At 35.4% G+C, this 14,702-nt stretch overlaps 1 protein-coding gene across 1 annotated transcript in view; it reads left to right on the top strand.

Annotated features, from left to right (window-relative positions):
- LOC115215194 (hillarin) overlaps nucleotides 1-14,702 on the top strand; it is a 126,384-nt gene that overhangs the window by 97,639 nt on the left and 14,043 nt on the right. The window contains exons 4-7 of the mRNA XM_029784385.2: nucleotides 4,386-4,604; nucleotides 7,884-8,120; nucleotides 10,636-10,827; nucleotides 13,482-13,564. Coding sequence (XP_029640245.1) covers nucleotides 4,386-4,604; nucleotides 7,884-8,120; nucleotides 10,636-10,827; nucleotides 13,482-13,564 — 731 coding nt within the window. The remainder of the gene's footprint in view (nucleotides 1-4,385; nucleotides 4,605-7,883; nucleotides 8,121-10,635; nucleotides 10,828-13,481; nucleotides 13,565-14,702) is intronic.

Below are 14,702 nucleotides of genomic sequence, written 5' to 3'. Positions count from 1 at the left end.
ATGTCTTAGCACATAGTCATACCGGCACCTATGTCTTAGCACATAGTCATACCGGCACCTATGTCTTAGCACATAGTCATACCTGCACCTATGTCTTAGCACATAGTCATACTTGCACCTATGTCTTAGCACATAGTCATACCGGCACCTATGTCTTAGCACATAGTCATACCGGCACCTATATATATGTACCGTATTTGCTGGTGTATTAACCACAGTTTTTTTCCAACAGAAAAATCCAGGAAAAGAGGGATACAGTTTATACATGGGTTCAAGGAAAAGTCGGTCTAAAACCCAGACATTATTTCATGCAATTATCCAAGATTCACATAGTACTAGCTCCCCTTACAATTCTTGCCATTAAAACTAGTAAAAAAAAACTATTTAAATATTCTTATTTCAGTGTCATCTTCCATTTTGTCTGCCATACACTCTTATAACATTACACATTTCAAGCCAACGTGCACCAGTATTGTCTCAATCACAGCTTTTGCTTTGATGGTGCTGCAGCCCTGTAGAAGAGGGACATGTGCTGGTAGGAAAGTAGCGAGAATTTCTGTAAAGACTTAGCTTTTGTCCAACAGATGTACTATGATTGGCAGCTGATCGCAATTCGACTCACCCTCTGATTTATCATGAATTATGTACGAATTTGGTAATCGTCAGGTCTACAAAGTAAACAGCTATTGTTCGGTGACCTCGGTGTATGACATCTCATTGTGTAGAGAAACGAAAGAGAGGGGGAGCTGTGATTTATTCATGAGCGTGAATGATGAAATGTATTTACTAGGTAATAAGTAGATTAAAATGGAATATGAAAAATTGGAGTGGTTGGCATTAGGAAGGGCATCCAGCTGTAGAAACATTGCCAGATAAGACCGGAGCCTGGTGCAGCCTTCTGGCTTCCCAGATCCCCGGTCGAACTGTCCAACCCATGCTAGCATGGAGAACGGACGTTAAACGATGATGATGATGATGATGATGATGATGATGAGGGAGATAAGTGCATTTATTCAGAATCATCTTGAACCAGGAAAGGTGAGCTTCATTGCCATCACCAATGCTACAAAGGAATTCAAATCAAATCAATTGGAATTTCATTACCGTACCTTAAAGTACTAGTAAGTGCACTGGTTTGTTTGTTTTTTGTAATATGTCTATGTAAATACGAAAACAAAATGGTAATGATCAAAGGAAGCTATCAAGCTACATCCTATTGTTTGGACAATAATTAGCTTTACTGACTCATCTATTCTGCTCTTCAAGTTCCATGCGACTCATTTACATTGTTCTTCAAGTTCAACGACGATCAAGTCATCATGCAGAGATGAGCATTCACAGCCACCTTCAAGCTCTCAGTTTCCAGGTTTGCTGAGGTGTTTGGAAACTGTGTAGCGGGCCATCACTTTGGGGTTGACAAATCTGCTGTCCGATGATGGTGCTCCAATAAGGCCATTAGGGTCAGTCCTTTTTAGGACCACATATTTTCAAGAAAGAATATAAGGATCACAATATGAATAAATCATATAAGCAAACATAATGAAAAGACGTTTTCTTATTATGTCTTGCATTTAAAACCTGAACTCTTCTTCCATTAATAATTATGAATATCAATGATTGCTGTCGGAAATGTTTGTGAGTATGATATTGAAGTTTGTATTCATCCCACATTTCTCCCTTTTCATTCGCTCCAGTTAATTCCTGGACCCCCACCACCATCAGGGACTGAAAATCGGGGTGGGGGGTATACATGGGTGCAGCTTATACTCTGGCAAATACTGTATATGTATACACACTTTATTAATAAAGCAGCAAAGACATCATAAAAACTTACTTAGAGTTTCCCCCGTTTGCAAAATGTAGGTGATAAATGCAGAGGACATGTTGGCAGAACATTGCTATTGCCCGACTTCCTGAGTTTCAAGCTGGTGTCATTAGACAAGCCTTTTTATGCATTGTCCTCTTGAGTTCGTGACTAAGATTGGTTGTTTTCTTTGTTGTTTTGTGTAACAGATACAGTACAGCAACCAAGTACAGTGACAAGTGGTGAGACATTGTGGGACCAGACCAATTTATATTCAATATGGTAGTGGAGGTGGGGATGAAAATGATTTGGTAGTGTAGTGAAAGTGGGAGAGGGCAGCAACAAGACAGACAACATTGATGATGGTGATAGTGTTGGTGGAGGGAGTGGAAGAGGAGAATTGCGTAGGGAAGAGTATAGAACTGACATGTCTTAACAAAATATAAAATTAAACAGAACACCACATTCATCATCATCATCATCATCGTTTAACGTCCGCTTTCCCTGCTAGCATGGGTTGGACTGTTCAACTGGGGTCTGGGAAGCCAGAAGGCTGCACCAGGCCCAGTCTGATCTGGCAGTGTTTCTACAGCTGGATGCCCTTCCTAATGCCAACCACTCTGTGAGTGTAGTGGGTGCTTTTTACGTGCCACCGACACAGGTGCCAGACTAGGCTGGCAAACTGCCACACAATCGGATGGTGCTTTTTACGTGCCACCAGCACGGAGGCCACAAATATCTATGAAATAGCTATGAAGTCTTGCAGAAAAAAAAAATAATAATGGTGTTTATAACTACATTAATTTTTGGGGTATTGTTGGAAGTCCTTGAAAATCAACTCTGGCATGACTTATTCCCTGGGAATGTTAGCTTCACTCTGCAGGTAGAGAAGTATAGCAGTTATATGACTTACTGAAAGTTGAGCTGTTAATACTAAAGACTTCACTGAGGATATAAATGGGCAGTGAATTTGCTATGTCTTCAGAACACCAGATAAAATGTCTTGTGATATTTATTCTGGTTTCTTATGCTTTAATTTCAAATCCCCTCTACGTAAACTTACCTTTCAATTTTTTCATAATCAATAAAGTAACAATCAAATATTGGTGTCTGTCTGTCTGTCCCTCTCTCACACCCGCACACACTTTCTACTTTGTTCCTTCAAGGAAATGGTTAAAGTAAGAGGAGGTGTGATGTGTATGAGTTACTTGGGGAGAGTGTGATTGGTTGTGAGAAAGGCTCAGAGTTTCAATTACATGTATAGACACACTTGCATTTGCATCATTATAAAATGTTGTGGAAGGATGTATGATAAAATTGTCATTGAACACAGGATGTATTGAAATATTACCTGGGATTTGAACACAGGATGAATAGGAACAATATCTGAATATTTTATCTGAATTTCTACCTATTCTATCATTCACCTGTTTTTGTTTTTTTTAATTGAATTTCAAACTTGGAGAAATGGTAAAAACTCAGTATATTTACTACTTTGTTTTAACTTGATACCAAGACATAGTATTCTTGAAGGATGAGAGAAAAGTAAAGGTTTTGTTGTGTTGTTCATTCCTTTCCCAAAGAGAATTTGCAGTGTAAAGGATATGAAATTAAATTACATGCAATCTGAAGCATGCAACAATTATCACCACCAATTAATGTCTAAAATAATGACTTAATGATCCTGTTTCGTTTTCCCTTACCATGCCCGTCATCACTAACGTGCAAGTAATTAAAGTTTCAAACATGTTTATGTTGCTGTGGTCATCTTGTTTCCTAGAGATGTCTTTGGGATTAGTAGGAAGGGGATAAATTTTATTACAAATCAATGTTGATGGAGAGGTAGACAAGTTGAGGCTGGGAGCAACAGAAGCAGTGGTGGTGGTAGCAGCAGCGGTGGTCATAGTGATGTTGATCATGGTTGTTTTAGTGATGCTGTTGGCAGTGTTGGTGTTGGTGGTGGAAGGAGTAATGATGATGATGATGCTTAATTCGGGAACTTAGGCGTGGCTGTATGGGTAAGAAGTTTGCTTTCCAACTATATGGTCTTGGGTTCAGTCTTCCACTGTAACCCCCAGGCCAACCAAAGCTTTGTGAGTAGCTTTGGTAGATGGAAACTGAATGAAACCCATCATGCTGAAGTGTGTTTGTGTATGTATGTGTGTATGCATGTATGCATAGCTATGTGTGTTTGGCATTGTGTTTGTCTTTGTTCCCCACCACGACCACCAACACTTGATAGCTAGTGTTAGTTTGTTTATGTCTTGTGGTTCGGCAAAAGAGTCTAATAGAGTAAGTGCTAGGCTTAAAAAATAAGTACCGGGGTCAATTTATTATTCAACTAATCCCTTCAAGGTAATACCCCCAGCATGGCTTCAGTCCATTGACTGAAATAAGTAAAAGATAGGGAGAAAAACCAAATATTTTAATGTTAATGGGCAACAGAAAATATTCTTAAACAGAAGATGCAGGAATCAATGTGGATCATTTATTTTCTTTCTCTCTTTTGTTTTCTCTGTTTTTACATTCCATTTTTGTTTTGTTTTCTATTTCCTCATATTTTTGTTTTCTTCTTTTGCAGATCCGCAAACGAGAAGAGTTATTTGATCTTCAAAAGAAATTGGAACAACAACTACAGAAAGAAGAAGATGAACTCCTGAAGTCATTCCAAGAACAAGGAAAACAGGAAAATGAAAAACTGACTCAACAAATCGAGGAGGAATGGGAAACTAAGCTGCATGAATTGACCAAAAAATACTCTTATAAAAAAAAGAAGAAAGTAGAAGATGGTGAAATAAAGGTCAGTTTTTAGTTAACCAAACATTGTCTTTAAGATTAGCTTTTGATCAAAGAAATGTGGTGGTGGTAGTGGGGGAGGAGCAGGGTGGTAGGTATCAGCAGTGTTGTGAAATTTTCTAGATACAGCTCTATGCTGTGTAAAGTCATTCATTCAACTCATCCACAGAGGCAAAGTGGCTGAATTCCTTCCGAGCGTTGGCCCTCACAGGTAATGACTGAGACCCTTGCCATTATGTCGTGCATGAGAAGACCCATCAAGCCGAGCAAAATTGCAGTCATGGCAGATACTGGTATCACACAAATGGCATCCATGCTGGTGGTACGTAAAAGCACCCATTACACTCTCAGAGTGGTTGGCATTAGGAAGGGCATCCAACTGTAGAAAACCATGCCAAATCAGACTGAAGTCTGGTGCAGCCTTCCAGGTTGCCAGCCTGGTCAAACCGTCCAACCTATGCCAGCATGGACAATGGACATTAAGTGACAACCATGATATATATATATGTATATATATATATATAAAACTAAAAATAAGGGTGTCTGAGAGACACCACCATGCCGAAATAGCAGTCAAAACCCTGACTCTAAAAGCCACGTTAAATGTTCATATCACACCATGAGATAAGACAGAGGGACAAAATAGACTAGCAAAAAATATTATTGAATAATTCAAGATCCAGGATTTCTGGTTTTGCTTTAAATATATATATATCTGTATTTATGTACTTTGATATATTCAACCGATGACGGTAAAGCTTATTTAAAGCAAAACCAGAAATCCTGGATCTTGAATTATTCAATAATATTTTTTGCTAGTCTATTTTGTCCCTCTGTCTTATCTCATGGTACGATATGAACATTTAACGTGGTTTTTAAAGTCAGGGTTTTGACTGCTATTTCGGCATGGTGGTGTCTCTCAGACACCCTTATTTTTAGTTGTAAAAAATGATTACCTTTATACGGTATTTTTTCCCATGCTGGCCACTTGATAATATCGATATTTAAATATCGATATTATCCTTATTTATAAATATATATATATATATATATATATACACACACATAGGGGTACCCAAAAGAAACCAGAATTTGGCAATATTATTTTATTCACTTAATTTTACATGTTTACACTTTTATCACCTTCAAAGTATTCTCCATTTGAAGTAATGCGTTGGTCTAAACGTGTTTACCACTGTTCGAAGCAGTCATGGAACTCTTGCGAAGTGATGCCTTTTAATGCTTCCATTGTTTTTTCTTCACCTTTTCCACATCTGCAAAACGTTTTCCTTTAAGGACTTTTTCATTCAGGTGAACAAAAAAAAAGTCGTAGGGAGCAATATCGGCTGAGTAGGAAGGGTGGGTAAGCAGGGTCATGCCATTTTTGGCCAAAAACAGTCTCACACTCAAGTGGCCAAGTGTTTTCTACTTTAGCCTCAAGCCAGCCAAATCCTTGTGAGTACACTTGGTCAAGGGAAATCGATAGAAGCCCACTGCATACGCAAATACACACACACACTTACATATATGCGTATATATGTGTTTGTGTATATCTTTATCTTGACATCATGTAACAGTTGTAATTGAGCATCACCTTCATACAAGCAACATTGTTTGATTCCAGTCATCCCTAAGAAAAAAAAACGACTGGTCATGTGGAAGTATTAGCTTGCATGGAACAGGTAAGGATTGGTGACAGGAAGGGTATCCAGCCATCAAAAATCTACCTCAGCAAATTCTGAGCCATGCAAGCATGGAAAAGAAGGCCTTTGATAAAGATGTATATATTGTGTCTAAAATTCCTTGAGTCAGAAAAACAGATAATCGTATATTAGTTAATTGAGTAGCTTTATTATTAATAAAATACAATATTATAATCTCATCTTTGCTGCTTTACTTATTGGTTTCATACCTGGAATTAGGATTAACTCCAGCAATTGTTAGAAAAGGTTGAAAGGGGTGATTGGAGAATATAGTAGTGTACTTAGTAATGGTTTCAAATTTTGGCACAAGGCCAGCAAGTTCAAGGGAGGAGGTCAGTTGATTACATCAACCCCAGTGCTCAACTGGTACTTGTTTTGTCAACCTCAAAAGGATAAAAGGCAAAGTCACCTTGGTGGAATTTGAACTCAGAATGTAAAGTGGGACAAAATGTTGCTAATGCATTTTGCCCAGTGTGCTAATGATTCTGCCAGCTCGCAGCCTTAATAGTGTACTTGATAACAGTAACAACAGTAATTATCTTTTTGACTATAGGCACAAGGCCTGAAATTTTAGGGGAGGGCGCTAGTCAATTACATTGACCCCAGCATACAGCTGGCACTTATTTGATCAACCCTGAAAAGTCGATCTTGGTGGAATTTGAGCTCAGAACATGAAGTTGGACGAAATGCCGCTAAGCATTTTGTCTGGTGTGCTAATGATTTTGCCTGCTTGTCACCTTAATAGCAACATTAATAATGTATGTATGTATATACAGGTTGATTTAAAAGTTCTTTTAGCATTTTAAAAGCATTTACTATCTAAATGGTAAAGGTGCTTCTAAATCACATTGTATACACTGTATGTGAATTTTTATGTATGGATGTGTGAATACCTATATGTGTGTGTGTATCTATGACATATATATATATACAGCACATAAAAAGCACCCACTACACTCTCGGAACAGTTGGCATTAGGAGGGGCATCCAGCTCTAGAAACACTGCCAGATCAAATTGGTGTCTGGTGCAGCCTCCTGGCTTGCCAGTCCCCAGTCAAACCATCAAACCCATGCCAGCATGGAAAACGGACATTAAACAATGATGATGATGATGATATATATATATATATATATATATATATATATAGAGAGAGAGAGAGAGAGAGCTATCTACACACACACTATATATATATATATATATCAATAACATATTTATATGTGTTTGTGTGTGTATCATATAAACATATATACATATGCACACACACAATCATTGATATATGAATATATATTATTGATATGTATGTATATATAGGTATGGTTATAACTGCAGGCATGGCTGTATGATTAACAGTTTGTTTCACCATCACATTACTTTGAGTTCAATCCCTTCAGTTCCACTGCATGGTACCTTGTAAAAGATAATTGCACACACACCTATAAAAGAATTACCTTTGTAAGATTTGAACTTTGAACATCAATGTTATCAACTAAATACTGCAAGGCACTTTGTCCAGCTTGCTACTGTTTCCTTTTAGCACTAGTTATTTCATGATTGACAAATCTTTAATTCTATTTCACAGGCAATGACTATTCAATTTGAAAACCAGAAGAAAGACCTCGCAAAAACAATGACTTTAAAACGAGAGAGGAAGAAGCAGCATTTGACTATACGACTACGAGAGATTGCACAGGAGCAAACATCTACAATGGTGAAGAGGCAGAGTGCTCAAATGTTGAAACTTTTCTCAGAAATGAAGAATGAGTTGTGTACAGAACTTAAAAGTGAGTTGCTCAAAGAGAAAACAGAACAAGTAAATGTAAGTAAATTATGCTCATGCAAGTTATACTGCATCACATCTACACTAAAGAGCATAATTTGCCATGTCACTTAATGTGGACAGACAAGTGTTATTGATCAAGATCTTTCTACATGCTACTGAAAATTTTCTAAGTCAAAATCACAATCTTGTAATGAGTGAGCAGAAAACACCTAAAAATGTGTTTGTTTATTCAACTGCTTATAGTGTCTTTACTTATGGCCAGATTATTGTGAAAATGGGCTGTATTACAAAAAAGACTTAATTTGTTTTTAACGTTAATTGGTCATTTGTGTTAAATGCATAATTGTTAATAAATTGTTTATCAACTTCAAAATAGAAACACTCAAAAGAAAGATGTGGAAAAGAAGGACTTTGGTAATGGATTAAATGTAATTTCTAATTGACATAAATATATATAGGCGCAGGAGTGGCTGTGTGGTAAGTAGCTTGTTTACCAACCACATGGTTCCAGGTTCAGTCCCACTGCGTGGCAAGTGTCTTCTACTATAGCCTTGGGCTGACCAAAGCCTTGTGAGTGGATTTGGTAGACGGAAACTGAAAGAAGCCCGTCGTATATATGTATATATATATACATATATATATATGTGTGTGTGTTTGTGTTTGTTCCCCTAGCATTGCTTGACAACTGATACTGGTGTGTTTATGTCCCCATTACTTAGCGGTTCGGCAAAAGAGACCAATAGAATAAGTACTGGGCTTACAAAAGAATAAGTCCCGGGGTCGAGTTGCTTGATTAAAGGCGGTGCTCCAGCATGGCCGCAGTCAAATTACTGAAACAAGTAAAAGAGTATACAAACATCAAAAGAAGAAAAAAAATGTTTACCCCTGCTATTTTGCGGCTTATTCATTGTGAAATTTACAAGTAACTCCTAATTAAGTTTCTTTTAATCAGAAACAACATATATTAGTTTCATCAAGACAAGTAGAACAAAGTTGTCTGCACCTTTTTGTTCTGCATATAAACTGGTTGCATGATTGTATCAATTAAAAGTCAATGGAAACTGTTGCAAAAATACTCAAGGTTTCACATAAAGTCCTAAAGGTATTTCTTGGCCATTAACATATGCCAAAGTTCAGTGTCTGACTATTCTTCAGTCAATATTTTATCTGAATCATTTGATAAAACATCAGATGGATCGAAGTCAGAGAGATCGCCTGTATTCATGGAAGAAATGAATACATTGTTCTGGTTATCATCTCTAGTGCCTTATCTGCCATTAATTCACTGATTAAATTATCAAATACTAGCAGTATTGCCCGGCGTTGCTCGGGTCTGTAAGGGAAATAACTATATAAGCATTTTAGAGAATTACTTCCCTTATATAACCTGAGCAAAAATCATTAAAAATGCGGAAAAATGATGGTAAATTTTTTTTTAAATCGTAGACTCATCGTAGACGCGCGCTAATACCCAGAAGGGCTCGATATGAATCACGACTATAAGATACCCGCTTTTGGTTAAACTGCACCGCAAAATGTGGGAGTAGTTAGGAATCTAAATCGGAGGAGACAGAGTCTCACACACACAACTTCAATTTTATATATAAAGATATTGTCATTCAAAGAATGATTAACAACTATTTTCCAAAGAAAACTTTTGAGAAAATTTCTGGAAAAACATCCAAAAAATTCAAATCCATGTGGATCAGTATAAATAATACATTACAGAATGTAAATAAATGGATGAAAGTTTTCATTTTTAGAGTAGAGAGTTCCTAACTTCCTTTAACCTTTTAGTATTCAAATTACTCTATCAAATGTAATACTTATTTATTCACATTGTTTTGAATTAATTATGATTTATCTTATTTTGAGATTTTGACAAAATGGTTATTTATTTTTAGAATGATGTAGGATAGGTGTGAGAAGCCAGATCTGGTCATTTTAAACATAAGACAGGTTGAATATTTGGGCCAGATAAGGCTAGTTTGCATACTAAAAGGGTAAGAATGAATGTAAAAAAGGTGGTAGAAATAGTATGGCTTCACGTGATGTAGAACTAATAGACCAATATCATGCTATGTGGATTTGTGTGATACATGATGTTAAGAGTTAATATTTAGAATGTGCAATTCATAAGAGAACAAACACTTATATTATTATTAATTAGAGGCTTCTCTATAAAAAAAATGTTTTGAGTTAGTTTCTTGATAAGCATACTGATTATAATTCTTTTTTTTTGTTCACATCCTAGAAAATTCAATTTAAATTTAATTGAGCATATAAGTCTTCAATTTTAATTTACATACTAAAATAACCGGTGAAGTAATAGGAGGCTGAATTAAATTCTAGTGGAGTATCAGGTGAAAATAGATGAATTCTTGAAAATTTGTTTTCCAGATTGGATACATAATCAAGCGAAGATAATTCATTTAAAATATTTGCAAGGAGGGTATGTTTTAAATGTATAGACGCCTGCCCCTTCTTTCCTATTTTAACCCTTCAACATACAAAAACTGTAAATTGATCTCTCTATCCAATTTCTTTACAGGTTTCAGATGCTGATATTTCTAACATGGAATTAGACAAGGAAGATTCAGAAAGAATTGACCAAGTAATTAATGAATTTGTCAAGCTTCCTGTTTCTTCTGAACCTCCATCACCTCATCCTCCAAGTTCTCGGAAGAGTGAAATTTACACCGATCCCTCTGTCTTTAGGGATCTTGATGATCATGTCATTAAGGTAGGGATTCAATATTATTTAATAGTACTTCATTGATGAGATATATCACATGTTTATATATAGCTTATTTTATATCATATATTGAGATTCAGGAGCAAGTAATATTATATACTAATAAAAACATGCTGGTATATCACATACTAATGCATATGTTAACAATTTATCACATACTCATATATCATATACTGATACATCCCATCCTGATATATATATATCTCATAAATATACTACACTGTAACATACCACATAATGTATAACATATTTATCTTGCACATAGTTAATTACAATATAGTAATATATTACACACACACATGCACACACACACATATATATAATAATAATAATAATATTAGGGAGTATAACTCCAAACTTACAGGGAAAAATTCAATTTAGTATTAAATCAAATTTCACAATATAAATATATAAAATATAAATTAGAGATAAAACCACTATTATGTTGAGATCTAGTTATATGTTTTATAAAAATATATAATATTTGTTATTTATGTTTTGGTTTATGTCTATCACTGTTTGAGTTGCATAATAGTGGTTTTATCTCTAATTTATATTTTATATATACATATATATATATATATATATATATATATATATATATATATATCACACTAATATGTCTTGTAATATCTAACATACTAATGTATCACGCCAATATATTGCACACTAATATATGTATATATGTATAAACTAATATATTTCCAAACATAATGTAAAATAATAATATATTACATATTGGTAGATCATATGCAAACATATATTATGTTAATGTGTAATATCCCAATGCACAAGATTAACTATATCACATTAGTATAACATATTATTATATCATTCTCACATCTCAAAACCTTATTTTACTTTAGTAAGATAAAAGTATGAAAAATATTGTATTGGTGAAAATTTAAGATAAAAATGTTATAAGGTGTAAAAAATATCAGAAATCCCTATAAGTTGGAAATAATTTCATGATTGAATATTAATATAACATTACAGTAAGTTATAAATAATGAAGAGATTAAAATAGAATGAAGATATTTAAAAGGATTACAAAGTAAAATTTCTAAAATATGGCAGAATTTTTATTTGATAACTATTTCCATGCTGGTGGCACGTAAAAAGCACCATCCGATTGTGGCCGTTTGCCAGCCTCGTCTGGCACCTGTGCCGGTGGCATGTAAAAAGCACCCACTACACTCACGGAGTGGTTGGCATTAAGAAGGGCATCCAGCTGTAGAAACACTGCCAGATCAGATTGGGCCTTGTGCAGCCTTCTGGCTTCCCAGACCCCAATTGAACCGTCCAACCCATGCTAGCATGGAAAACAGACGTTAAACGATGATGATGATGATGATGATGAACTGATATAAATGTTGGTTGGGTGATTTCTCCAGTCATGTTTTGCATCTCGGAGAGAGGTCAGAAAGAGAGAGAGAGAGAGAGAGAAAGAGAGATGCAGAGAGAACTAACATAAGAAATTCAGGATGAGAGCACATACTATGTTTGGTAGCAAGCAATGAATAAAGGAACATAACACACACAGTGAGAAAGAATTAGGGAGGCAGAGGAGGAGGAGGAGAAAGAATAAATGACGAAGTTGTAAAAATTTTTCTTTTGAAAATTAGTACATATTTCATAATTTTGTATAAACAACAAGAAATTTGATAAAAAGTTAAACTATAATTATGGTATGTAGGACATATTTTTTTATATTACCCATACTAGCAAATGTATACTTTCATAGTTACCTGTCAAATGACAGGCAACTTTCTAGTATCAAACCGACTATCAGCTGTTGTTTTACACCACTTGTCACAATGCGCTTCTTTGTACTGTTGTAGCTTTTAAATAAGGCCACTCCAATGGCTAGGTGGGCAGTTCAACATTTCTTCTGAAAGAAGCACCAGTCCATTGCAGAATTAACCATTTACAGCTGAGTAGTTTGAAGCAACATGAAATGACATGTTTTGTTCTACAACACAAACTATGAATTTGCAATCAAGAGTGCAAATTTCTAACCGCTAGGCTATGAATCTTTTACCTCTAGTATTTATAGTAAGACAAAAACCTAAAATAAAATCTTTATAATTCAACACCAGCAGTAACAAATATTTTAAATCCATTTTCTATTCCAAAGCTCTGTTAGCCTTGTGGGTCCTTGATAAGCTTCATAATTAATCATACTCATCAGTGTTCACTTTTGAGGCAGAGTTTTATGCCCAGGTCCCCATCCTGGTGCCAACTCTGTTAGTTGTCTCTTACGACACAAGGATATATTGTGCCCATTCTAAAACTGGGGTACATACAGTCAAGGGATACACATAGGGAAAAAATGTTAAGATGTGTAAAATATTTTATAATACACTAGAAATTTTGTATCAAATTAAACATAGATGTAATACAATAAAAATGCTATGAAACTAGAAAATGTATAACACGTTAAAAGGCTACAAACAGGTATAATACAAATTTATTATAAGCTAATCATGTTATATTATGGCACAAAAAATCATATGAAACTAAAATATTTTCAAGTGTAAATACTTCTGCAAAAATATTGGTATAAGAACATTTAATGATAAAAAAAGATCAATTGCAATAACAATAAAATGAAAAGTTCATTATTGATTTATATTTTATAGATATCTGAAACTAACCAAGGTACCTACACTGACCTCATCAGGTTGCTTACTGAACAACTTCAATCTGATTTGGAGAAAGCAAGGTAATATATACATGTACAAATACAGGTGTATGAAATAACCATTCAACGTAAATTCTACATTTATTACAATTATTTCCGTCTCTGAAGGATGTGTCATGGTTAACAAATGATAGTTTAGCACTCCCTATGACGAGGGGAGACAATCTTAAGAATCAAGACTTCTCCAAAGCTGACATGCCATTAAGGAACTGGACAGGCTTATTGTCTGGAGATAAGAGGATGGTCATGGTTACATGTTTCTACCTTAATAGCCATCATCAGCACAATTGTCCTAACCTAACCCTCCATCTCATCATCATTAGCTTCACCATTTTACATCTGATTTCCATATTGGCATGTGTTGGACAAGCTGTAAAGATCTGCATCAGTTCTTGTTGAGAGTTACTACATTCCTAGATGGGTCAGAGAACTGCATCTTCCTTGTATGTTCCCTGTTTATCTTAATCCTAACTTCTCTTTTTACAGCTTGAGTGCATTTTATCAATTGGTTCTTGGTTTTTATTATGTATTGACTTATCGTAGGGTGGGGCAGATAGGACATACGTTTTTGAAAAATTCACAAAATCATTAATTTTACCTGCAAATAATTTTATTGACATTAATGTATTCGTATTGAATTAGCATTTGTTAAAATCAAATGTAGAAAACAACATCCATCATATGGTATCTGTTTACATTGATGCATTTCTGAAGGTGTTCTTGGAATTTGGCCTACACCTTCCGCAGCATTGTTCTGTCAATTTGGGCAACTTCCACACAAATAGTTTCCTTCAAATCATCCAGTGTATGGAGCTTATGCACATACACATGTGCCTTGAGGTTCCCCCACAAGAAATAATCACACATGGACAAATCAGAGGACTGAGGGGGGGGGGCAAGGGATGTCAGCATACCTGGAAATGAGGTGGACACTGAAAAGAGGGCAAAGAACGTCCATTGATGGCTCTATGGTCCGTCACCCCATCCTGCTAAAACCACACTCTTCGAATAGGCATACGTTTTTGTCATAATTCAGGCACAAAGAAGTTGTTAATCATCTCGATGTAATGCTCAGAGTTCACAGTAACAGCATTTCCATTATTGTCTTCAAAAAATTAAGGACCAATGATGGCAGCTTTTCCAACAGCATACCTGACCA

Source organism: Octopus sinensis, linkage group LG8 (genome assembly GCF_006345805.1).
Source record: "Octopus sinensis linkage group LG8, ASM634580v1, whole genome shotgun sequence".
In the NCBI taxonomy this organism is placed as follows: Eukaryota; Metazoa; Mollusca; class Cephalopoda; order Octopoda; family Octopodidae; genus Octopus; species Octopus sinensis.
The sequence above is the reverse complement of the archived record's forward strand: the minus strand, read 5'-3'. Positions and strand labels throughout refer to the sequence as shown.